The sequence below is a fragment of the Pristis pectinata genome, chromosome 5, assembly GCF_009764475.1.
Source record: "Pristis pectinata isolate sPriPec2 chromosome 5, sPriPec2.1.pri, whole genome shotgun sequence".
Classification (NCBI taxonomy): Eukaryota; Metazoa; Chordata; class Chondrichthyes; order Rhinopristiformes; family Pristidae; genus Pristis; species Pristis pectinata.
The window spans coordinates 50,402,578-50,430,300 of record NC_067409.1 but is presented as its reverse complement, the minus strand read 5'-3'; the positions used below and the strand labels follow the sequence as shown (position 1 = coordinate 50,430,300).

The 27,723-nt window shown below is 38.9% G+C and overlaps 1 protein-coding gene across 3 annotated transcripts in view; it reads right to left on the bottom strand.

Moving 5' to 3' along the window:
- The window catches only part of cobl (cordon-bleu WH2 repeat protein), a 223,868-nt gene that overhangs the window by 60,615 nt on the left and 135,530 nt on the right, over positions 1-27,723 (bottom strand). For all 3 annotated transcript variants that reach the window (XM_052016260.1, XM_052016262.1, XM_052016261.1), the window contains 2 exons: positions 12,149-12,257; positions 10,746-10,952 (listed from right to left, as the gene is read on the bottom strand). In XM_052016260.1, coding sequence (XP_051872220.1) covers positions 10,746-10,952; positions 12,149-12,257 — 316 coding nt within the window. The remainder of the gene's footprint in view (positions 1-10,745; positions 10,953-12,148; positions 12,258-27,723) is intronic.

Below are 27,723 nucleotides of genomic sequence, written 5' to 3'. Positions count from 1 at the left end.
AGTAGAATAAAAGGAAAAACTGTTGTATTTTTACTTTTTAAAAAATTGGACATGAAACCATTTTTGAAGCATTTGAAATTAAACCCAGGGCATGCTCAACCTTCACACTATTTCCTTTTATGAAATGATTAGTATTATAATTGAGATATCAATGGGATAAACATAAAAAGGCATAGGAAACTGATCAATACCAATAGTTAATCATAAAAGAAACAAATAAGTACAGTACTTCATTATTTCAAGGGAAGTTTAACACAGTTGCAAGCCCAGTCCAGAACTTTGTCTGCTAGAATGCATTGAGAACATGGGCACAGAGGCAAGTTGATCCTTCTGGAGTTTTTGTCGAGAAGTAATTGGAAAATACTTTTGAGCTCCTGCTCAAATTCTCAGTATGCACTCCCAGCAGCTGAAGCTTCATGCCAGGAATGTGACCTAGTAGAATTTACATCGGAGACACTGAATGAACTGTCTATTTAAAGTATACAGAACACAAAATACTGTTGAAAAGCAGATACACTAATGTACAAAAGCAGGGGTGTTCAGACTGCAGCTAAATACTTTGAATCTTGCCAATCAAGCCTTTGATTCCAGGAAGTCCCTTTCCTTTGTATTCATCAATGTTCCGTTGCACTACTGATTTTGGTAAACCTTGTAGCTTGTAAAGGGTCATTTTTTTTTTACTGATCATACATCATCCCTGGATAAATTCTCACCAAGCACAATAATCAACAGGTAGTAACTAATTTAAATTGAGGGAACAAAAGCTTTGAATTTTGTTTCTAAGGCTGAACTGTATGATCTATACAATACACAGCCCAAAGTTGGGACTGGATACCTATTCAGAAGTCTTTCACTGAACAGGTTGTAAATAATACTATTGAAAAATTAGTATACTTAATATTATATCATAGAAACAAACAATCATCCCGAGTTCTTTTATGATGAAAGCCGACCCATCAACAGCAAAGTATGATAAAAGTTCAGATGAATTCAGATGAAGACAGGAAAGTTCACTGGAGGAAGAGTTCAGAAGTGGAAGCAAAGGTTGTCAGAGGCGATTGACCCGCATAGGAACAGGTGCACAACAGGTGACTGGAAAAGAGGACAGTAAAGACAAAGATAAAACAAGCTTTTGCAACAAACAAATAATCCTATGACTGATATAAGTTATACATTAGGAGACAATTATTAATGCATATTATCATCATCTGTCTGAAGAAAAGTGCCAGCTGCTTGAATTGGATGGTATGGTCCATTTTGGAAGCAAATTAACCAATCATAAAACACGTTTCCAATATATTGTGGGCATTGAGATTCAACTTTACAGAAATTAAACCTTTTTTTACTACCTTATCGGTTACCGGGAGTGCCTAAAGCAAAGGTAACTGTAGGCAAATTGTATAGTCACTGGCTTGAATTGCAGTAGCTCTCTTGTTCTCCATTGTATATAGTGAATATATTGCTTGGAAGATATCTGACCAGTGTGAGGGGAAGAGGAGGGAGGAACATATATTTTTTTTAAAAATTGCTTATGTACAAGCACATTAAAATGAAAAAAAACAAGATTTTTCTTCATTGCAGAACACACAATGTATTACCAGCTATAAACTGGACGTCCATGCCACAGGAAATAGCTTGCCATGTGGGAAAAGTGGCAAAATATCCACAGCAGTTAATATTGTGTAGATGCAATGCTGGACTTCTGCAAAGCTATACAAGAAAATATTGCAGATCCACTTAATATTTTGACAATGAGGCCAACAATCTTTCTGTTATAAGCATGACAAGGAGTTTTAAAGCAAGATATTTTTAAGTATTAAAGCTGCGCGACTCCGCAGACTGTAGCTGAAGAAGGATTAGTGCAACAAAAAAATTGATAAAGGTGTAACGGTATTTTTTTTCTCTTAATTCTCCTGAATAAAGCATTTCACATATTGAAAAACTTAATTTAAAGCAACCTGGAATCTGTCATTTTTGTGTATCTTCGCTCATGTGAAAACATGAAAATACAGGCAGAATCTGTGGAAGGACAACAAATAACTTTTCATTAGAAGCCAGAAATATTAATTTTTGCTCTACAGAAAATTTCCAGTATTTTCTATGGAGCAAAAATGATGGTTATAGCAACAGATTCTTTTCTTTCAATATTTTCCTTCTGAAGCGGTTGGTTCAAGCCAGTGTGTCATTATACAAGTGGGAGTCTCTTTCCAGTGTTTATCCAAATGGCTATTATTCAAAAAAAAACAAACTGCTGGAGGAAATCAGTGGGTCAGGCAGCATCTGTGGAGGGAAATAGACAGTCAATGTTTCAGGTTGAGATCCTTCATCTGGACTGAAAGACAGGGAGAAAGCCAGTATAAACAGGTGATGGGAAGGGGTGGAGCAAGAGCTGGAAAGCGATAGGTGGATCCAGGTGAGGAGGGGTGATAGGCAGATGGAGAAAAGTGGAAATACTGACAGAGACCAGGAGGTGATAGGTGGAAGTAACAAAGGGCTGCAAATGACGGAAGAATGGAGCCAAATAAGGGAGGTAAGGTGGGCGGATGTGAACAGTAGTGAGAGGGACCCAGTGGGAGGAGCGTGAAGGTGATGGGCAGATGGAGAGGGCCCATGTCCAAAATATGCAATGTATCAAACACAAGCAAACCATGAATCCTGGCTCTATTGTGCAATTTGGTGAAGAAGGCATTATTTCAAAAGTAGTGCAAGAAAGAAACTTAAGACTAGATTTCCTGTACTGGGTGATTAAGGTATGGATTCCCAACATTACACCCATGCAACTGCAGATAATTGAAAGCAACCTTTAGAAGGATAGGGAATTGATCAATGAGGTAGGAGCTTCAGGGTAGGGTAAATACTATCTTTTAGATCTGACCTTATGATCAATTGAGTGTAAATTGGGGATCTCATCGAAACCTACTGAATATTGAAAGGCCTGGATAGAGTGGATGTGGAGAGGATGTTTCCAGTAGTGGGAGAGTCTAGGACCAGAGGGCACAGCCTCAGAATAGAAGGACATCCCTTTAGAACAGAGATGAGGAGGAATTTCTTTAGTCAGAGGATGGTGAATCTGTGGAATTCATTGCCACAGCTGGCTGTGGAGGTCAAGTCATTGGGTATATTTAAAGCAAAGGTTTATAGGTTCTTGATTAGTAAGGGTATCAAAGGTTACAGGGAGAAGGCAGGAGAATGGGGTTGAGAGGGAAAAATAAATCAGCCATGATTGAATGGCAGAGCAGACTCGATGGGCTGAATTATGCTCCTGTGTCTTATGGTCTCGTATGTATGTACTCTAACAATAGCATGTGACTAGTGATATTTCCCGAGGACATGCACAACAGCCTCATCTTTTCACAATATTTATAAATGCCTTTATTGAAGGAGCAGGCCATATATACAAGTTTACTGACAACAATAAAGTTAGGTTGCAGAGTGGCATAGAACAGATGGTTGTAAAGTAATGTTATAGATTAGGTAAGTGGACTAAACTACAGCAGACGAAGGTTGTAATTCAGTGTGGGTAACTTGAAGTCAGGCAGGTTATACCCAAGATAGAAAGACCAGAGTATCCAAGGTATGAATGCTACAGTATCACAGCAGTGACATCAACCATGTATTACACGCCAACAGATGTCATGGTTGTGTGCACAGTGGCCTCAATGCATATGTGTGAATGAAAAGGCTACATTGTTTGATAGAATTTCTAATTCTATATTTCTTTCTGAAACCATAAGAAAGATGCGATAGTGCTACAGAAGATGCAGATGAGATTCACTTGGATGTTACTTGGGATGGAGCATTTCAGTTACGAGGAGAAACTGGAGAGGCTAGGTCCATTTTCCCTGGAGCAGAGGAAGTTAAGAAGGGACATGACTGAGGTATATAAAATTAAGAGGGGTAAAGATAGGGCAGATGGCAGGAAACTTTCCCCTTATCGGAATTAAATAAAATGAGGATAAACAGTGAGAGATTCAGAGGGGTTTTGATGGGAACTTTTTCACCCAGAGAGTGGCAAGTACCTGGAATACACTGTGGAAGCAGAGTCGCTGACAACATTTAAGAAATCTCCAGTTAAACACTTGAACTCCCTAGCTGCAGAAGGTTATGGGCCAAGTGCTGGAAGATGGAATTAATCTGGATGGGTGCCCGCTGGACGTGGTGGAGCTGGTGGGCCGAATGGCCTGTTTCCATGCCATATGACTCTGTGATTATGACATCGGCTGAAGAACCCAGGATGCAGTCAAAAGGAAATGTTTCTGTAAATGCAGGGTTGTGAGAACACAGCTTATCATTTGTGGCTTGAAGCAGAGGCTAACTTTTTTTTTAAAGTTAAAAGGAGTTGAATAAATGTGAAAAGGAAGAATGTAACAATATATGGAGAAAGAAGACAAATAAAATTAGGATTCATAACAGTTAAGAGGAAAAATGTTTGCATAAACCAGATGAGAAAAATTCAAAAAGTTGCTCTATTTTATATGAAACTATGAAAAGGAATGTTCTTTATCCAGTGGGCTGAACCTTGAGCTAGCCTTGTGAACTTCTGTGTCAGGCACAATTTAGCTTTGATATGTTTGATAATTTATGCTCCTTTATTGACTGTTAATAACAAGTCATTTTAGACTACTTTAGTCAGTTTTCCCCAGAAATGTGTTCTTTAATTTTTATAAAAACCTGGATACAGTTGCTATATCCATTATCTTACAATGGAATGTTACAATGTTATGAGTGTTGACACGGAACCTTTGTGATTGATGAAGGATGACATTTGTTATCAACACTAAAGGAGTCAGTACTGGGAAACGAAACATTTGGCCACATTTCTAGTGTCAGCATCAATTATTCTCTAGTTAAGTAGGTTACAGACCTGATACAGAGCACTTGAACAAATATGAACTAAATCATTGGAGCCAGCAAGAATCTATAAAGAGATAGCAATGTCTAACTAATCTAGTTGAATTTTTTGAGTTTACTAAAACTATGGTGGATAAAGCACTAAGGATTTTAATTGTAGAAACAGCCAGAAGGGATATAATATGGTGCCACAAAAGGAAATGCAGACAAAAAATGAAACTATATATAACTGGAGTCAACCTGATGGACACAGGAAAATAGGAAATATGAAATCCAATTGACAATGTGGAACTGGTAGTGTGCTATAAGGATATAGAGAGCTGGTTCAGTGCTTTACAAATCCTATCACACCTATGTTGAAGGGACGGAGCTATATATACACAAATTAGCTGGCAACAATAAAATTAAATGACAGAGGAGCTTGGATGGGTACAGGAAATTGTAAAGTGACATTCTTGGATTAAGTGCAGAAAAGGTGAAGACATCCAGTTTAAACGTGGGATAGACAGAACATAGAACAGTACAGCATAGGAACAGGCCCTTCAGCCCACACTGTATGCCGACCATGATGCTAATTTCATCTATACATTTGGCTGCATATCCTTCCATTCCCTGTCTGTTGATGTGCCTGTCTACATGCCTTTTTAACGTTGCGATCATATCTGCTTCCACCACCTCCCCTGGCAGTGCATTCCAGGCACCTATCACTCTCTGTGTGGGTGGGAAAAAAAAATTACCTCAAAAACCTCCTTTAAACTGTCCCCCTCTCACCATATGCCCTCCAGTATTTGACATTTCCACCTCTGGGGGAAAAAAACATTATATCTATTCTACCTGGGCCTCTCATAATTTTATATACTTCTATCAGGTCACCCTTCAGCCTCCCACTCTCTGGAGAAAACAATCCAGGTTTGTCCAACCTCTCCTTATATCTAATATGTCTAATCCAACATGCAAACAGCACTCTTCCAGTCACAAAGGAGTGTTGCAACTAATTGAGTGGGGTAGGGGGGATGCTGCAATGATGGGAGAGTTTGGACAAGAAATCTCATGGGATCAGATATACCTGGATAGGGTACTGACGAATAATGCCTACAAGACCCTTCAATGCTCCAGATGGCCAATTCTAGCAGGGAAGTTTCTGTAACATCTGAGTATAGTCTATGAATGCCTGGGGAAGCCTGCAATGCAAATCCTACCTGCTCCTCTGAGTTGAAGGAAAATTAAATGAAGTATTTTTTCCTTGATTATGGAATTTGGTGATCTCCCTAATCGAGTCGTAAGAAGCAAACAGTGAAAAGTGGTTGAAGATTAATGTGTGATCTAATTGAGGTGTTTAAGATGATTAAATGATTTAGTAGATTATATAATGTCAGAGAGGCAGAAACCATTTCCTCTGGTGCAGTGACTTCAAAATAAAATGACATAATATTAGACCTAACCGTTATGAAGTGATTTCAGGAAACACACTTACACAAATGATAACAGAATCAGGAACTCTCCCTTTCAAAAACTTGCTTTGGGATGGTCAACTGGAAAATTCACAGCAAAGGTCAACATACACACACACACACACCTTTTATATATAAAAATATATATATATATGGAATAATAGAGTGAAAAGAGGCAAATGGAACAGAATTAATAAAATGAGTTTATGAGACTGCATGGCATTATGCTCATATCAGAAAATATACCTTACAGTATACATTCAGGGACAGAATTGGACTCAGTACTATCTGTTTTAGGTTGCTCTGAGTTCTCAGAGTTAATCAATGGTCAGTTGTGCACACTAATGTTTGCCACAAATGTGCACTACAGACAGATCATGGTGCCATTCAGTGTCCAAAGCTGACATTACACTGCAATTAAATTTTCCATTAGCCTCTTCTGATCATAAATGAAGTCCAGCCTTGTTGATCCTTCCCTGCAACTAAAATTCTCCAGTTCTAGAAACAACTTCAGTAATTTTACATATCTTCTCCAGTGCTATTACATCTTTACTGTGATGTGGTAAGCAAAGCTGTACACAATACTCTACCTTGACCTAAGTAGTCATTTCCATGGCTTTCCTGCATCTCTATTCAACGCCTTGACCAATAAAGGTAACTATCCAATAAGCCATTTTAACTATCTTACCTACCTGTCCTGCAGTCTTTAGAGTTATGTCGACATGCAAAGCAAAGCCCTTCATTTATTGTTCTTCATTTATCTACATGTATGTGAAGAATAAGAGGATGACTAGAGTGAGGGTAGGACCAATCAGGGATAAAAGAGGAAACATGTGCCTGGAGTCGGAAGAGGCAGGGGAGGTCCTTAATGAATACTTTGCTTCAGCATTCACCAGAGAGAGAGAGAGAGACCTTGACGTTTGTGAGCATGGTGTACAACAGACTGATATGCTCGGGCATGTCGATGTGAGGAAAGAGGATGTGCTGCAACTATTGAAAAACATTAGAATAGATAAGTCACCGGGGCAGGACGGGATATATCCAAGGTTATTACGGGAAGTTAGGGAAGAGATTGCTGCGCCTTTGGCGATGATCTTTGCATCCTCACTGGCCACAGGAGTAGTGCCGGATGATTGGAGGGTGGCAAATGTTGTTCCTTTGTTTAAGAAAGGACGTAGAGATAACCCTGGGAATTACAGACCAGTGAGTCTTACTTCAGTGGTGGGCAAATTACTGAATATTCTTAGAGACAGGATTTATGGGCATTTAGAGAAGCATAGGGTGATTAGGGACAGTCAGTATGGCTTTGTGACGGGCAGGTCGTGCCTCACGAGCCTGATTGAACTCTTTAAGGATGCGACAAAGCACGTTAATAAAGGTAGAGCAGTGGATGTGGTGTACATGGATTTTAGTAAGGCACTTGATAAGGTTCCTCATGGAAGGCTTATTCAGAAAGTCAGGAGGCATGGGAGGCATGGGATCCAGGGAAACTTGGCTGTGTGGATTCAGAATTGGCTTGCCCACAGAAGACAGAGAGTGGTGGTAGATGGAGCGTTTTCTGCCCAGAGGTCGGTGACCAGTGGTGTTCCGCAGGGATCTGTTCTGGGACTCTTGCTCTTTGTGATTTTTATAAATGACTTGGATGAGGAAGTGGAAGGGTGGGTTAGTAAGTTTGTTGATGATACAAAGGTCGGTGGTGTGTGGATAGTGTAGAAGGTTGCTGTAGATTACAACAGGATATTGATAGAATGCAGAGCTGGGCTGAGGAATGGCAGATGGAATTCAACCCAGATAAGTGTGATCGGGAGATCAAATTTGAAGGCAGAATACAAGGTTAATGGCAGGACTCTTAGCAGTGTGGAAGAACAGAGGGATCTTGGGGTCCATATCCATAGATCCCTCAAGGTTGCCACACAGGTCAACAGAGTTGTTAGGAAGGTGTATGGAGTGTTGGCCTTCATTAGTTGGGGTATTGAGTTCAAGAGCCACGAGGTGATGTTGCAGCTCTATAGAACTCTGGTCAGACCACACTTGGAGTATTGTGTTCAGTTCTGGTCACCTCATTATAGAAAGGATATGGAAGCTTTAGAGAGGGTGCAGAGGAGATTTACCAGGATGCCGCCTGGATTGGAGAGCATGTTTTATGAGGATAGGTTGAGTGAGCTAAGGCTTTTCTCTTTGGAGAGAAGGACGATGAGAGGTGACTAGATAGAGGTGTACAAGATAAGAGGCATAGATCGAGTGGACAGTCAGAGACTTTTTCCCCAGGGCAACGATGGCTAACATGAGGGGACATAATTTTAAGGTGATTGGAGGAAGGTATAAGGGAGATGTCAGGGGTAAATTTTTTTTTTTTTTTTTTTTTTTTTTTTTACACAGAGAGTGGTGGGTGCGTGGAACACACTGCTGGCAGAGGTTGTGGGGGCAGTCACGTTAGGGACATTTAAGAGACTCTTAGATAACCACGTGAATGATAGAAAAATAGGGAGCTATGTGGGAGGGAAGGGTTAGATAGATCTTAGAGCAGGATAAAATGTTGGCACAACATTGTGGGCCGAAGGGCCTGTACTGTGCTGTAGTGTTCTATGTTCTGCGTATTGTGCATTACATTATTTTGTTTGCCCTCCTCAAATGTATTACCACTCATATTTCTGGACTGAATTCCAATAATGCTCTTCTGTCCAAATGATCAATCCACTCATCCTTTCTTACAGTAGAGACCCTTCCTCCCTGTCAACCACATGGTCAATTTTTGTATCATCCTGCAGTTCTGCCTACCCTTCTGAACTGCGGTCATTGATAGCCATTTGGTTAGCCGTGCACATCTCAACACATCTCAGACTCGCATGCACCTGCAGTGAAAAGTGAAGTCTGAAACACAATGGAGGTCAGATGTACATCTGAAAGGCTGCTCTGCTGCTGGACTCACCATTGAGCCCAGTAGCAGAGTGGGGACCTTGACTTCTTGTCAAATATAGCTGGCATGAGAATTGCACTCCATTTATTTGAATCAGGTCACTGTTCACATCAAGAAACGTAACTACATTGTGTTGCTTTATTTTAATGTATTAATTATTTTTATGTACTTTTCATTCATCCTTACTAAATTTAACTAAAAATATTTAAATCTATCTGAATAGTTTGTACACGTTTCTGATTATGAGACATTTAAAAGTCTGAAATCTTTGACAACTGACAAGATGTCAAAGGATAACTGAGAATTCTGGTGGCTGGATCTCAGGATACAACATTTGCCAAATGCCTGTCTGACCTAGCATCAAGGATTGAGGGTGATGGGGCTGGGGTGGGGGTGGGGGCAGCAGTTGGCCTAGGCAGCAGACTTGGTCCAGGCCAATCTAGCTCATCATCACAGTCTTGCGATGTTCCAAAACACTGCTAGCAAGTACATACAAGTCTGCAAGCATATGTTCTGTACATGCTCTCCCACTGCCTATAGCCTTCACAAGTTGATATAACTTTGCAGAATCATTTCAAGAGTTAGGAGAAATCAACCAGCAATCAACCTTTATGTATCTGATGATTATTTAAAATACATTATTAAGATATCCTCTTTGCAGCTATTATTTGTTCAGCCATGTGTACAAAATGTAGGATGTTAGCAGAGCTCTCAACTGACTGCATTTGCATCCAATCTGCATCCACAAATACACACTCAAATTGTGAATACATACCACAGACACTGATCTGCAATTCTTAGGATCCAAAAAAATGCAGAATAACAAATCCATTTTCTGAATCATCATGTTATGTAAAATTTCCATTCTTCAAACTAGACAGGACCCAGGATCAAACTTGTCTCCATACAGTGTCAAATCCAAATGAAATGAGAATTTTCTTCAGGGTATCTCTCAACTTTAAGTTGGGTTCCTACATCAGTGTTGTACTGCAACTCCAGCACATTGCAAGCTGACATGTTGGGTATAAATACTTCCAGGTGCTATTTCAATGTTCTATTTTATTTGCTTTATGCCAGAAATTATTGCATACTAATAGCTGGAACTGAGACAGCCAAAATTATATAACTGAATATCCTTTCGGCAATCAAAAAGGAGACTCTCACCTTACCTGTTTCAGTTGGACACACTCAAGCTCTACAGAAGGCTCATATTCAAAGCATGATTAAGCCAATTTCCTCCTCACCCATCTTTAATTCCACAAAAAAATTAAAACTTACAATTACATCATGACATATTCTCCAAGTTTCATATTTATGCAAGGAGGATGATCAAAAAATTGTACCAATCAATATGCTAATAATATTTCATCATGCAGAGAGACAAAACTTAGGAAAAATAAATTCCTGATTTTGAAATTTGTGGAACAAAATTTGGAGGTGGGTGATAAAGACAAGAGAGGCATTTAGTACTATCATTTAATTTAAGTGATAAGACTGCAGAGGAATGCAGTTTTCAAAGGACCTACATTCAGATATCGATTCACCACGTTCGGGCACCGCGTTAGTGAAATCATAGTCTGGTGACATTCCTGGCTGGTTCATATTCTCATTGTCTGTAGGAGGTGGGTATGTTGGGGGAGGAGGAATCATTAATTGGGGTGGATTACGTGGTTTGCCTGAGACTGGCGATGTGCCTCTTGGAGGTTTTGGTGGCACTTGACATCCAGCAATACCTAGATAGGGGATCAAGTAGGGTCATAAGTACGTTTGGGGGATATAATTGAAAGCCTCAAGTGATCCAATGTAACATTTTAAACAAAAACAGAAAATATCGAAACATTACAAAAATTATATAACTGAAGCTCTCAACATAAACATTAACAATAAAATTGGTAGAGTCGACTAAACAACTTCATTCTCCACTTGTTAATATTATAAGGTTTATATAATAAAAAAATGTCTGCTGTATTTACATACTGAGTGAATAATTGGGGGACAAATGCCTAGCTGGATGATTGTGCAAACTCTTTTTTAGGATTTGGGCTGTACATATTAGTTATAAATCAGCAGCAACAGAACTGACTTTATCATTATTGTGCACTATAGGTTCTCCTGTATTGAGTAAATTAAGGTGTATTGTGAATTTAACCTTGGAAAAACTCATCATAAATAGACACAAAAAGCACTGGTTTGAGACTGATGCCTTTTCCGTGCAGCCCAACTTAGCACAACAAAATTAATAATTCTGTATTTGTCACTGGAGGTTGAAGTGGGGGGGGGAGCTCCAAGATCCTGGAGTTCCCTATCCATCAACACTGCCGGAATACATTCACTAGTAGGACTGCAGCAATTCAAAGTGGCTCACCACTACCTTCACAAGGGCAATTAGGACTACAAATGCTGTCACCAATGCCCAGATCCCAAAAATAAAAACAAACTTTGATGAAATGTGGTTTTGAATTTAAAAGCAATTCCATAGGATCACACATTGATACTGAACACACCAGTATTACTCAAAATATTTTGATGGATTGTTAAAAGGTTTGTCACATTCTGCAACTATAATTCAGTCTTTATAATGACTTGCTAGTGCTCACACTCCCTGAAGCTTGTGAAAATTCAAAGTACCCAACATTAGTGACTTGTATTTTTATTGTGGTTTCATTTGTAACCATATTCTAAAAATTCAGAAACTGGACCATTATACTTGTTAATGGTTAACAAACTACCTAGAACCCTGTGTCATTGATTTAATTTTATAGCCTGATTTAACTGGTGTGGCTTTTTCAGAAACAAAAACAAGTTTGCCAATTTGTTTTTCAAATATTTCTCACTCTTCAGAACCATCAATACACTTTTATTTTCCAGTCTATATAGCAACATCTAGAGAAAGAAATCAACTTTGACTGGAGGAATTACCCTCACTTACCAATGGTATTGCTTCTATCAAATTCTGCTCCTTCCAACTTATTTTGGATAGGTGGTGGGGCTGGAGCACGTCGTTTCTTCTGCATAGAATTTAGTGATTCAGCACCAATCTGCATATAAAATATAAAACAACCTTAAATGTGCTTCATTCAGTTTGAATTCCACTCTTCCATTATATTCCTGTTCTCAACATAGTAAATATACCAATGTTCTTCTTTATTATTATTCACCAACTGACCAGGTTCTAGTCAATTATTAAATAAATATTTCAGTGCTCTGAAACCATCTGATTAAAATTGCTAGTTATCTTGATAAATTATTTTTAATTCTTCATTTTACTCTTTATTAAGGATCATGTCCATAATCCACCTAAATTAAATCAAACATTTGTCAAACAGATTGGAAAATCAAACTAAGCTTGGTACAACAGTTCACCACACAAACTGTGTCAGAAAAAACGTTAATCAGCTATTCAATTAAAAACAAACCAGACCACCATAAAGGGTCGCACTACATGCAGATGGACACCCTGAGAACTTCTCATAAAACGTTCATTCATTCAAAATGGAATGATATAATGCATAACAAATCTAACAGTTAAAATTATTTTTCATCAGGTTGGTTTATTAGATTATTTCTTGGTACATCTTGTCCACTTTCAAGTGACCAAAGCTCTGACTCTCTGGTTGCAAGTCCCTTTTGAAACTGCAGTACTTAATCACCACTTGAATGTATGTTTCAAATGTCTAATTGCCCGATCCGCAACTTGCTGAATTTTAACTCAAAGGGTTGGAGCTACGACATGCACCCCACAAACTTTGACAACCTGGTCAAGTTGCCGAATGAGCTCGGCAGGCTTTCTCAAAATGATTCTGTATCACACTATTGCCTTTGGTGTGCGTCTTCCATGTGCACGTGTGCGCACCTTTAGCATGTATGTGCATCCATATGGGGCGGGAAGGAAGATCATATGACCACTCATACATGCTGGTAACTTCAGCCTGAAAACTGGACTTACTAGGTCACTACAGCATTACTCATTAGGATAAACACCATTCCACTGCACAGGTCAAAGGACAGGAAAAGTCTGAGACTTCATCAAGGTAATTGTACATTTTAGATGCTATCCTACTATTACAACTAGTCCACCTTTTCTAGTGGTGGATTTATTCAAGGCACCTTAACTTTTCTGGAGCTAAAAATACATGTTATTAATTCTTATTATAAATGAGGAATACTTCAATGGTGTATGTTCTCTTAATTTTCTTCTCTTTACATTTATTTTATTGAACTTCTCTTGGCTGGATGTGTCAGCACATCAAGGTTGTGTCAGGCAGCCCAGTGAGGTTCATTCACGACCTTAGCCAAATTTGTTAGTTTCAGCCATAACAGTGACACAACTCAGATAGTCTGACTGTTTTGTATTGTGAGTGGGTGCTATTTTTGAAAGGAACTGCAACTCCTATTATTTGTACTTTCCTTTTTTAACTTGAGCATTTATTGGACTTTTTGTTCTGATCGTGTGCCTCCAGCAGGAAGTCTTGCCCACTCCATATGCATATTAAAATTCGTAAAGGGAAATTCATGGGCAATGCACTTGCAGTATTCTGATGTACACAGCTGGTGGGCAAGGCTCTTTGCTAGTAATTGCATCATCTTTATTTTCTAGTTCTAAGCAATGAAATTATAAGCATGTTTGATTGGCCTTCAGGGTTGTCACAATACTCTCTCCTCCTTGGATAAAATACAAATTGGTTGAACTTGAGGCAAAGAATTCTTTCCGGATCAGAAGTCTCAACAAATTTTAATAAGCAATTGTTCAACATTGAAATCAGCTATGCTTAAATAAATATTTATACAAATAAAAGGAATCAAAGAAAACCCAACTCATCCACCCACTGGAGTGACTGTGCCAGAGACCCCGTTTCTTCCCAGGGTCTCACTCAGCCAGAGGCCTCCTGCCATTCAGCAGTCCAGATGCACCGAGAAATCTCAGTGAAGCCTGGATTGCCGCCTGCTGACACTATGTCTAGGAGATTCCTCTCTCCCAGTGGCACGAGTTCCTAGAAGGGTGTAGTCAGCAGGGTGTAGGCTCAGGGAGCAGCAAACAGCTCCACCAGGCCAGCTACATTCCAAATGGAAAAGGTGGTAGGTGTTGTTGCTTCAACTGCTCACTGGGATGGTGGGGAGGAGGGATGGAAAATGAATGCTTTAGGTCAATATCTTGAGACACTCACCACACACAACAAAAAGGAGAAAAACAGGCACATTCAGTTTACCTCACTATACATATACCTCAAACTAAGCAATGTTTGACTGGCCTTCAGGGTTGTCACAATACCCTTTCCTCCTTGGATAAAATATGAATTGGTTGAACTCGAGGCAAAGAATTCTTTCCAGATCAGAAGTCTCATCAACATTTTAATAAGTAATCGTTCAACACAGAAATCAGCTATGCTTAAATAAATATTTATACAAATAACATAATGGACCATTTTAATTCCAATTCCGAAGATTATTTTGAGATTGTCCTGGCCCATTTGAACATTCCTTCAGATGAGACAGATTCTCACAACATACTATACCCAGACAATAAGAAAGCTAAGAAAAACTATATTCTGATATATGTGAAGATGTTGCACAATTTTGAAAACTTATGGTTAATTTATCATATTTTAAATAGCTGCTTATAAATCATTTTACTGATGCTTATTCTACACTTTCTAACTTTAAAATAACTCAATGTTAGTCATGTTGGATAGAGTTCAGTGGGATTTGTTCAGTAGGTTGTTACATTAATTACGATGGCACCCTTTATATGTTCAAACAAGATTGGTAAAATTGCTCCTTGGTCTAGATTCCAAAAGAAAACACATGACTTTTGTTTTGTGGACAAACTATTCTCTTGCCAAATAAGCGGGAAGCCAAAATCCAACAAAATAATACATCTTTCATTCGCACACTTGTGTATCAAAACAATAGTACTTGCAGTCATTTGTCATGGCTTACTGGTTCCTTTATGGGGAATTCACGTCTTAACAATCTTATTCAAGCAATTCTCCTACTAACCTTTAAAAGTGCAACTTCAATTGAACAGATCAACTGGAATGCCTCAATTATTGATGTTCCTGCTTTTCAGGACTTTTCACAAAATTAATCCTTATATTTTCAGCATTTTGATTAATTAGTAGTTCTGAACCTGGAGAATTTTCATCCCCAAATGAATTTTTACAAAGCATAAGTCAATTATAGTCTTCATAAGCTTACTGCCTGACCTATTTTTGACAGTTTTGGATTTTAACCACATAAAGAGAAACTCTTTAATGATTCTGTAAAGATAAACAAAAAAATGAAATGGCCCACTTTCCTGCCTTTGTAGAGAACTTTAACTTATATCTCCTTCCAAAGATATTAACAGGGCAATCAAATGAATACCTTAAGTGTCAAGGCATAAGAATGGGTGAGGTGATTAACCGCAGTTGAGAATAGAACATGGGGAGTCCACTGCCAAAATGGTGGACAAATGGCAAAAGACCAAATGGTTTCACTTGACGAGAGCTGGGAAAGTATGGAAATCAAGGATCAAGTCTAATGACATCAATGACTGCAAACGGAAATGATAAATCATTTCTGCATCTCCCATTGTTTTTATCCATGTAAATAGAAGCTGTATAGTCCTTTTATAGCATGGATCTTGAAATTTCCCATCTCCCACACTTTCAGCAGAGATAAGCTGATCTCAGGACATTTCTATGGGACTTCTGCCAGACTCCCACCAAACATAGAGCAGATGAGGAGGTAATAGTTCAGTTTCACAGGACCACATATGGAATATTGAGTATAGCATGGTCTCTTTATTTAAGGAAGGTTACTAATGCCTTGGAAACAGTTTAGAGAAATCCTACTAGATTTTCTGGAATGGGCTGGTTGTCTTATAAGAAAAAGTTAAACAGATTAGGCTGGAGTTTAGAACAGTGAGAAGGGACTTGGGTGAAACATAAAAAATCCAAAAGGGGTCTTGTTAGGGTGGCTGCAGAAAGGACGTTGCCTCGTGACACATTTTAAAATGAAGGGCTGTCATTTAAAAAATGAGGGCTCACTCTTTTGATGGAGATGAAGTGTTTTTTTTTCTCTCATAGGATTGTGGGTCTTTGGAATTCTCTTCCTCAAAGGGTACCGGAAGCAGATTCTTTGAAAAATTGTAATTTTAATAGATTCTTGAAAAGCAAGGGTGTAAAAGACTACCGCTGGCAATGCAAAGTTGATGTTACAATCAGATCAACAATGATTTTATGGAATGGTGGGACCAGCTCAAGAGTAGCCCAATCCTGTTCCCAATTTTTACATTTGTATGCAAATCAAACAAACTAACACAAATACAATGATCACAGTTTTTTCACCAGGGTAGGGGAGTCTAAAAACTAGAGGGCATAGATTTATGCTCATAGGGTAAAAATTTATAGGGGGCCTGAGGGGCAAGTTTTTCCCACACAGAGCGTGGTGGGTATATGGAATGATCTGCCAGAGGAAGAGGTAGAGGCAGGCACAATTTCAATGTTTAAAAGACATTTGGACCAATACATGGATAGATTTAGAGGGAAATGGGACAAATGCAGGAAAATAGGACACAGGTAGGTAACTTGGTCGGTATAGGTAAGTTGGGCTGAAGGGCCCAGTACCGTTCTATATGACCCTATGACTACATGACTCTATTAAGAGAGTGTAGAAAAGCAGGTGCAGCCCAGTTAAGGTTGGTTGAAATTGAAACTGGATCATAACAATATTGTCACCTTTTAGCTATTTTCAGTGCCGGGAAAGAATAAAATACTAGACTAACAAAATTGGTCTGATATTAAATCCAGTGAAAGAAAAGGATAAAATATGTGAAGAAAGGCAAGGAAAAAGTAATGAGACTTGGAATAGATAAATCTTAAGGACCTGATGGCTTCTACTCCAGGTGTTAAGAGGTGAGGAAAATACAAATCCATTAGTCCTAATTTCTCAAGATTCAGGAATTGGATCTTTGCATTGGAAAATTAAAAATATCAGGCCACAACCTGAGAGGCGGAAGAAATCAGGTAACCTCAGAGTTGTCAGTTTAACATTAATAATAAAGTTGTTACTGGAATCTACCATCAGGTCTGTAGGTTCTGCTAGTTCCTTTCTACTTTTCTCCATATTCCACAATTCATGCCTTTGGGTTCGGTCTCTCTTCCGTTTTGAGTTCAAACAATGGATGCAGTATTCAGGAAGTATGAAACAAAGGTTCAGTTATTCTTAAATACCTCGTTTTCTCCTTATGCTATCATATGCCTTTATGTTTTCTGCATTTACAGAAGTATCATTCAGATCTTTTTTCCCCTTCTGGCAATCCCTCACATTGTGTTATGACCACCTTATATCAGTTCTGGAGACACAAGAGACTACAGATGCTGGAATATGGAGCAACACACAGTCTGCTGGAGGAACTCAGTGGATTGAGCAGCATCTGTAGGTTGGGGGAAGGAAGTGTCTACGTTTAGAGTCGAAACCCTGCATCTGGATTCAGTTCTGTTGTATCAATTCTATTCTTTTTTCCAGTCAGGCTTGTCCTTTGTTTTTCATTCTGCTCCCTATTCAGGTTCTTTATTTTTGATTTACAATGTCCTGCCTGAGATCAGTTATATTCTGTTCCTCACTCCCAATCTTCATGTCTAACTAATACGATCTTCTATTACTGTCTTAATGTTCCTCTCAAACCTTTCTTTAACTTTCTGTTCTCCAGCAAAGTTCCTGGCATCCTTTTTGACCTTACCTGACAAAATTTATTATTCTTAATCTCACCGTGGCAATTGCCCTTAAAAGAAAGATTTGCATCCTGAGTGAAGAATGAATTACACCTACACGCACCATAATTTGCAAACTTGATTCATAGAATTTGGTGCTGTGGCACCTGTTGTGTGGTACTACATTGGTTGCAAGTTGGTAACTGAGAACAGATGCCAGCTGCCATGTTTAGAACAGATTATATGATCAAATTTATGGCTGAAAAATATACATTTTAATAAATAAATAGTTTGTAAATACAAGTAAGAGGAAATTACAATACCATAGATAGAATTAGATTTTTAGGATCAGATAGATTGCTATGCAGCAATTTTGGTTTAACACACCAAAAACCTGTAGAGATCACACGTAACTATGCAGGGTATTTTACAATAGGATTAGTATATAAATACCTAAAAATTATGATAGCTTATGTGAATTCCTTTCTTTGTAAAACAATAGTCTGTGTCTGTGTACTCAACAGTCTTTACCACCTGCTGGTAGATTATTACAAAAGCCTTGACCTCAATTTTTCAGTAAATTTAGTTTTCTCTGTCTTTGATGTAGTCGTATCATTGAAGCCCTGCTGTCTAAACTTAGTTGCTTATGCTGAAGATTTTTAGGACTGGATTGGAGCTGTGCTAGTATATTCTATTCACTGCTTGAGCAACTCTCCCAACTCTCATTGATCCTTTTAATGTACCTTCGCCAGTGCACTAAGTTAATCAGCTACATAGCCTGGTGTTTAGTGAGGTTTTTTGACAATGTTGGGAGTTTTCTGGATTAGTTGCAATGCTCAGAAAGTTGACAAGCACTCTTAAGGCTAAAAATGCAGTGTTATACTTTAGCTATTCATACTCGGTGATATTTGTAACTAAAATTTGGTTATGTCCTTAAGTACTGTATAATATTATTTTCATTTCATATTCAACCACACCAATATAGCATCATTTCCATTTTCTTAGTGTCCACCAAGTTCATTTTTAAAACAATTTTTGGGCTTTGTTTTTTCCAGTGCTTCACGTCAGTTACTAAGGTCTACTCTATGATCTGATTCCATTCATGTCTGGTCTTGGATATATTTATAAAGAGATGGGCAGCCAGACACTCAGAACAATCATCTCCCTGCTTACTAATGAACATTTTCCAACCTATTTTGAAATTTACAAAATTTCTGAAATATTTATTACTTACACACAATCTTACTTTTTAAAGCAGTGAAGTGCTTTTATTGCTCTGAAAAAAATATTGGCTAAGTTAACTGCTCCAACCTTAGTTAAATATTGATTACTCTATCATCTTCCAACTGAAGGACAAAGTAGCCCTTGTACTGTACATGTGGAAATATAGCAATTGCTCCCAAAGATAAATACATTTTGATAAAATAACATTTCTTTAGTAACATTATTGTTGGTAATGTGTGAATGATCAACACAGACTATTAATCATCTTCTCAATCACCTGGTTAGTCCTGAAACTAGCAAAACTAGTTAATGGTCAATGTATTTGAGTATTCTTAGGCATCTCCATATACCCGAGTTAGTCTGGAATGTTTTATAAGCATTGAGACACCTCACAGGCTCAGAGATGACACAATACAAAAGCGAAGCATCTTTTACTGTGTCATAGTCTACATTGTATTCCAATGTTCCTGTTTTTCAGACTACAGTAAAGGATTTGCAACAATCATTAATAAGTGATTAAAGTAGTAGTGATGGGAAATCATCAGAACAATTTTTTTTGGAAATGACTGTTGACGTTACAGTAAAGGATGAGACGTGTGCCCCATATCAACTATGAAAAGTAGTGCAAACTTCTGAAGAACTCAAGTTTATGATGTGAATATATACTGATACTATTACCCATTCTTAAACTTTTCTTTAAATTTAGCAAGGACAAATAATACAAAGATTTTTTTTTAAAGAAGTACCCGATAAAAAAAGCTAAATGAAACTATACCAGCAATCAAGTCAAAAATATAACTAGCATGACATTGATGATGGAATAAAGTCACCTTCAAATATTGCAACTTTGTTTCAGAAAACAGGAAACGTTGCATAAACATCAAGTCATTTAAATGTTGAAAACAGCTGAGATTTCCTCCCTGTACTGGATCCCATTGTTAATGAACATTTCCACTGAGGAAGTTGTGCTGCAACACCAAACATTTTCACATGTATTAAATACTTGGACCTTAATGATCTAAGGATGTTTATTTTGGCTGAAGAATACACTTCTTCTGTTATGTAGAATACAATGCAATCATCTTGACTACACATATAAAAATATATATCTGAGTTAACTTATTACATATATGTTCAAAACTGTTCCAGATGGGAACCAGATTTAAAATATGCATGGTATGTATAACAATCTTATGAATATTAACTAAATAAAAATGCTAGTATATTTGAAAGAAATGGAAACTTTTAGAATATGAAAAGCTATCACGCTTATTTCATCAAAAAAAATACCACATTAAAATAACTCTCCAAAACAAAAACTATACAATCATAATTCACTTAAGAGCCAAGCTCTCTTATTTGCCTCTCACTTTCTGAAGGCATTGTTGGTTATCACTGTGCTGATTACCATTGCTACATTGCTTGAAATAATGTTGCCAACTTTCTGGTTGAAAACCCAGGAACAGTGAGCCATTCCAGTTGAGAGTTGTGAAGTCAAAAGAAATAAAGGTATCGAAGAAAAGACCTAGGTGGTATGTGCAACTTAGCTTCTGAATAAATTTCATAGATTCAGGGTCATATAACACAGAAACAAGCCCTTCAGCCCAACCCGTCCAAGCTGACCAAGATGCCTAATCCCATTTGCCTGTGTTTAGCCCATATTTAGACCAAATATTTCTCAATTGTTGTAATTGTCCTTGCGTCTGCCACCTCCTCTGTCAGCTCATTCCACATACCCACCACCCTCTGTGTGGACAAACTTCCCCCTCAGTTCCCTTTAAATCTTTTCCCCTCTCACCTTAAACCTATGCCCCCCTAGTTTTAGATTCTCGTACCCTGGGGAAAAGACTGACTATCTACCCAATCTAAGCCCCTCATAATTTTATAAACCTCTGTACGATCACCCCTCAGCTTCCTTCACTCCAGGGAAAACAGTCTTGCCTATCCAATCTCTTCTGATAACTTAAGCCCTCCAGTCCAGGCAACATCCTTATGAATCTCTTCTGCACCCTCTCTAGTTTAATCACATCCTTCCTACAGTGTGACGATCAAAACAGCACAAAATTTTCCAACTGTGGCTTAACCATGGTTTTGTGTAACTGTAATATGTCATCCCACTATTGTCAATGCCACAGCTGATGAAGGCAAGCAGGCAATATGCCTCTTCACCATCCTGCCTACTTGTGTCGCCTCTTGAAAGGGAACTATGTACTTATACCCCTTGGTCTCCCTGTTCAACAACGCTCTCCAAGGCCCTGCCATTCATTGTGCCTGTCCTGCCCTGGTTTAACTTTCCAAAATGCAAAGCTTCATACATTTCTGAGTTAAATTCCATCTACCATTCCCTTGCCACTTTCCCAGTTGATCTAGATCCTGTTGTAATCTTAGACAACCTTCTTCACTGTTCATTATGCCACCAATTTTGGTGACATTTGCAAGCTTAATGATGCCACCTACATTCTCATCCAAATCATTAATATATATGATAAACAGCAGGGGATCCAGCACTGATCCTTGCAGTGCACCACTGGTCACAGGCCTCCAATCCGAAAAGCAACCCTCCACAACCACCCTCTGATCCAACCACCACACTAATTTTCTATCCAATTTGCTAGCTTACCTTGGATCCCAAGTGTTCTAACCTTCCGGACCAGCCAAACATGCAGGACCTTGTTAAATGCCTTGTCAAAATCTATGTAGACAATGACTATGCTTGGCTCTTGTCAATCCACTTGGTCACCTCTTCAAAAAAAAATGATTTCCCATACACAAAGCCATGCTGATATCTCTAATCGTCCCTTACATTTCAAATGCAACCAAATTCTCTCTCTCAGAATCCCCTCCTGTAACTTTCCAACTACTGTTGTAAGGCTCACCAGCCTGTAGTTCCCTGGCTTATCCTTGCAGCTCTTCTAAAATAAAGTCACAACATCAGCCATCCTCCAGTCTTCCAGTACATCACCTGTGGCTAATGATGATATAAAAACCTCTACAAGGACCCTAGCAAGTTCTTTCCTCACTTCCCACAACATCAGAGGATAGCACTGGTCAGACTTGGAGGATTTATCCATCTTTATGTACTTCAGGACCATGAACCCCTTGTCTTTCATAATGTCAATATGTTTTAGAATATCACTATTCTATTCCCTGAACTCACCAGGTTCCATTTCCTTCTCGATGGTAAATAAAATTCTCTAGCCTTGGTGACATTCTCATCTGCACCTATTCCAGTGTTACTGTATCCTGACTAATGAAACGAAAATTACAGCAGAAACACTTTTTGGCAAACTCTTATTCTCAGAGGAGAGATTGAAAGTTACTTGATGGCAAGTTGAAGATGCTTTCCTTTCACAGGACAAACATTCTTCAGGCCAAATGTACTTTCTTCCACACTCCTCTATACTGTTCTTAACATCTTGAAGCAAAGTGTTTTGAGACTAACCAAGGTAATTCCCAGGGAAAAATACTTCATGCAACTGTGTGAAGTGGTTCATTTTGGTAGGTCAAATATTTTGGCGGAATATAGTATTAATGGTAGGACTCTTGGCAGTGTGGAGGATCAGAGGGATCTTGGGGTCCGAGTCCGTAGGACGCTCAAAGCTGCTGCGCAGGTTGGCTCTGTGGTTAAGAAGGCACATAGTGTATTGTCCTTGATCAGTCGGGGAACTGAATTTAGGAGCCGAGAGGTATTGTTGCAGCTTTATAGGTCCCTGGTCGGACCCCACTTGGAGTATTGTGCTCAGTTCTGGTCGCCTCACTACAGGAAAGATGTGGAAGCCATAGAGAGGGTGCAGAGCAGATTTACTAGGATGCTGCCTGGAATGCGGAGCATGCCTTAAGAAAGCAGGCTGAGGGAACTCGGCCTTTTCTCCTTGGAGAGACAGAGGATGAGGGGGGACCTGATTGAGGTGTATAAGATGATGAGAGGTATTGATCGGGTAGATAGTCAGAGGCTTTTCCCCAGGGCTGAAATGGTGGCCACAAGAGAACATAGGTTTAAGGTGCTGGGGAGTAGATATAGAGGAGATGTCAGGGGTACATTTTTTACTCAGAGAGTGGTGAGTGCGTGGAATGGGCTGCCGGAAACGGTGGTGGAGGTGGATACGATAGGGTCTTTCAAGAGACTGTTAGATAGGTAACATGGAGCTGAATAATATAGAGGGCTATGGGTAAGCCTAATAATTTCTAGGGTAGGGATATGTTTGGCACAGCTTTGTGGGCCAAAGAGCCTGAATTGTGCTGTAGTTTTTCTATGTTTCTAACTTGAGCGACAGTAATAATGTTTTGATGCTTTATCAGCTTTTAAGGCAAAGATGCAAATACCAAGAATAAACTGACACAACCAACTACCTGGCATGCAAATTTTATTTACTTAGTAATCACTTGGTTATAAATGTTTAGTTCAGAAGTGTATGGAGCAAGTTAAGATGCTGATTGAACAAGATGCAGTCTAAAGATATCTTGAAGAGGTTCACCAGATGAGCCATTGACATTTAGTGTTCGATATTTCTCTCGAAAGAAGGGTACAAATAAAATATTTTTTCCACTTAGGATAAAGTGCAGCACCAGATTCAGGTTCAATGCCAACAGAGAAGATAATCAAATTTTCCACATTCCTTCCAAAAGATTAGAAGCCAGAGTTTGATTGTCCTTTGAATCAACAATCAAGAAATGAAAAGCAGTGGTTATTACAGTCTAACTCCACCCAAAATCATTTTTCTTGTTACACTGAGTTGAGTGGTTTAATTCAAAGCATGGTGAAAGAAGTCAGAGAATTAAGACTGTGTATCCATATTTAGATTATCTATTACAGACAGATTGATAAGCAACTTAAACTTAATCTGCCTGCTTAAAAGCCCTGCAATGAAGTAGCTCTATGCCAATAAACAGCTTGAGCCAAGAAATATTGTTGGTGCTGGGCTGATTAAGGGCAGTACTTTTTAAACAATCTGATCTGAAAGGAAGGGATTTAGGAAAAGGATGAGGGAGCAGGATTGCTCTTATACAGAACCAGTACAGCAAGTTCAGTATTTCCACATTCTCAAGGGAATCTGAACCATGGTAATACTTGCGTGGAAAAATGGCAGTGATTCTGGCAAGCTCCACAGAACTTTGGGTGAACTATTTAAAACAGGCACAGGAGCAAGTACATAATTCACTATACTGAACAAAGTCAGTGAATCCACATAAGTGTCACTTAAATTTCTGAGCTCTGACTTTGCTCCGAAATTCCCACAGAAAGTTTCAGGAACAGCACTTTATCTTCTGTCACGGCACATTGCAGCACTCAGGAACCAATACAGAACTTAATTTCAGGTAACCACTGCTTTCTTCCCTTTGTCCACAGGTATGGCCATGTCTTTCTGTTTCAGGTAGTTTCTTTTTCCACTCCTCCGTCTCTAACTGCCTTTTGTCATGTAATTGTTGATTTAATAACTTGGTCTGCACCTATAAACAGATATTCCCTCTGTTATCCACCCTTCCTCACTCATCTACATCTTTTCTCATTTTTCCAGTACTGATCATGTGTTCTTGGTTCTCTCTCTGGATGCCATTTGACCTGCAGAGTTTTCAGAACCTTCTGCTTTGAATCCAATTCTCCAATATTGACTTTGATATCATGATGGTAAAAGTGGATACCCAGACAGTACTGGAACACCTGGAGGCTCTCAAAGAAAACATTGAGGGTTTTTACTTGCATTATAAAAAATTTGTTCCATCATTGGTGCTCAGCTGGCTTCAATGAGGCTTATACTAACAGACTCCCTCAACAAAGAGTTAGCTACAAGCTTGTGAATATCAAAAAGGTCTCCAGCATTTTCTGTTTTTGTTTCAGATATTAGTCTGTCCCTTCAAGTACCACAAAACTGGGGCTTCTTCTTTGTGTGAGGACCTTCTTTCCTGTGCATAGTCCACCATCTCTTTGTTATCAATCTGTTTACCAATGTAACAATTGCAGATGCAAACTGTGAAGCACTGGGATTGACTTGACTAATGTGCTTCAGATGTATGTGCAAAAACACAGGAAAAAAGATAGTTTAATAATTGATTATAAGAAGTGTCCATCACACTTAGAAGTCAGTTTTAATTCAATCTAAGAATTTAAAAATCTTATACTGTGCAGCTGAATTTCTCGGCAAATATTTCCTGTTAGGAAACAAAATATGCTTTAGAATCTTATCAACAAATTAAACTACTAAAAGTTTTGTTTCAATCAAAGAAGGGATTGTTGAATACAGAAGACACAGAAAATACAATGCTAACAATATTGTGCATCATGCACCTTCTGATTTTTCATCTGAAATACAATGGCTCTGAAATTCTACACAGGTTCTCTCAGTCTTTGCACATGCAGCTGGCAGGAGATCAGCTGAATGATAGAAATCCTAAAATACCTGCTTTTCAGGGGGTCCTGTCTACCCTCTCCCTTTTAAATACAGCTTGTTTGCTTACTATGGCACAAGGCAGCTGTTTTATGCTCATTTGACAGCAGTGAGCAACAAACAGTCATAAAACCATACAGCCCAACTCATCCAGGACAACCAGTGCACACCCTTCTGCATTAATCCCATTTCCTAGCACTCATCATTCTCCGGGTGTAGGTTCCCCTCATATCTCTTCTAAATCTCTTGCCCCTTGACCCTAAATCCATGCCCTCTAATTTTATCTACCTCTGATATAGGGAAATGTTTCCTGCAGTCTGCCCTAACTATACCTCTCATAATTTTATATACCTCAATCATGTTCCCTATTAACATCCCCCGCACCAGGATGAACAGACCTAGCTTCTCCAGTCTTTCCTCATAGCTGAACTGCTTCATCCCAGGCAACATCCTGGTAAATCTCCTCTACATCCTTCCTATAGAACTGCACACTGTAGACCCATGGAGTCTGACCAATGCTTTTATAAAGTTGGAGCATAATCTCCCTACTTCTGTATTCAATGCCCTGACTAATGAAACAACAAACGATCTGCTGGAGGAACTCAGTGGGTCGAGCAGCATATGTGGGGGAAAGGAATTGTCAACATCTCGGGTTGAAACCCTGCATCAGGACTGCCATATTTCAGCCCATTTCACCAACACATCGATACTTCTTTGCAGCCTATCTTTATGTCATCAACAACTCCGCTGATCTTCCTGTCATCCATGAACTTACGGATCATGCCCCTCACATCCACATCATTCACATATATTACAAACAACAAGGATCCCAGCACCAATCCTCGTGGAACATCATTTGTCACAGGCATCCAATTGCACAAACAAACCTCTACCATCACCGTCTCCTACTGCCAAGCCAATTTTGGATCCAGTTTGCCAACTTACCCATAATCCATGGGCCTTCAGCTTTTGAGCCAATCTCCCATGTGGGATCTTGTCAAAAGCCTCACTAAAGTCCATGTAAATCACATCCACTGCCCTGCCCCCATCAATAAACTTTGCTACCGCTTCAAAAAAAATTCAATCAAAATGGTCAGCAGGATCTATCCTTGACAAAACCATGCTGTCTGTCTCCAATTAGTCCTTGCCTTTCCAAGTGATCATTAATCCATTCCTTCATAATATTTTCCAGCATCTTCCCTACTACTGATGTTAGGCACAGGTGTCTATTGTCCAGCAAAGATACAAAAATCTCAGCAGAGCTCTAACAATCTCTTCCCTTGCCTCCCCACCGCAGCCTGGGATAAACCCCATCCAGTCCTGGGGATTTATCCACCTTTAAGCCTGCTATGGCATTAAGAACCTCCTCTTTATTTAGGGAAACCCACACCAAAATTTCACCTACTCTTTCACTGAATTATCCAACTACAAAGTCTATATCTTTTGTGAATACCAATGAAAAGTATTTATTTAGGACCTCACCTATATCTTCTGGTTCCATGCAGAGATTGCCCCAGTTGTACCTAATGGGTCCTATTTTTGCCCTGGTTATTCTTTTGTCCTCAATATACTCAAAGAACACCTTTGGATATACCTTAATCCTGTTTGCTAGTGATTTTTCATAACCATTCTTAGCCTTCCTAATTTCCTTTTTAAGCACCTTTCTACACTTTTCATATTCTTGACAGGCCTCTTCTGAAATTAGTTCCTTACACCTATCAGGTTTCTTTTTTTCCCTACCTCTTTATCCACTCTCAATATCCTTCAACATTCAGGGTTCCCTATACTCTCAGCCTTTGCTTTTATCTTCACAGGAACATGTTGGCCTTGAACTCTTGCTGTTTCTCCTATGAATGCTTCCCACTGTGCAGATGTAGACCTACCTTTGCCAAGTCCTCCTTATGTTAATAAAATCAGCCTTCCCCCTATTTCAGATCTATATTACTGGTCCATTCCTATCCTTTTCCATAATCACTTTAAAATATATGGAGTTATGGTCACCATCTCCAAAATGATCCTCACTAACATTCCCTCCACCTAATCAGCCACATTCCCCATGGACCAGTGATGCTTCTTCCCTCATTAGTCTGTCTACATACTGTGTCAAAAATCTCTCTTGGACACACCTCAAAAATTCCACCTCTTCTGAACCTTTAATGCTAAGGCAACCCCAGTTAACATTTGGGAAACTGAAAGGCCCTCAG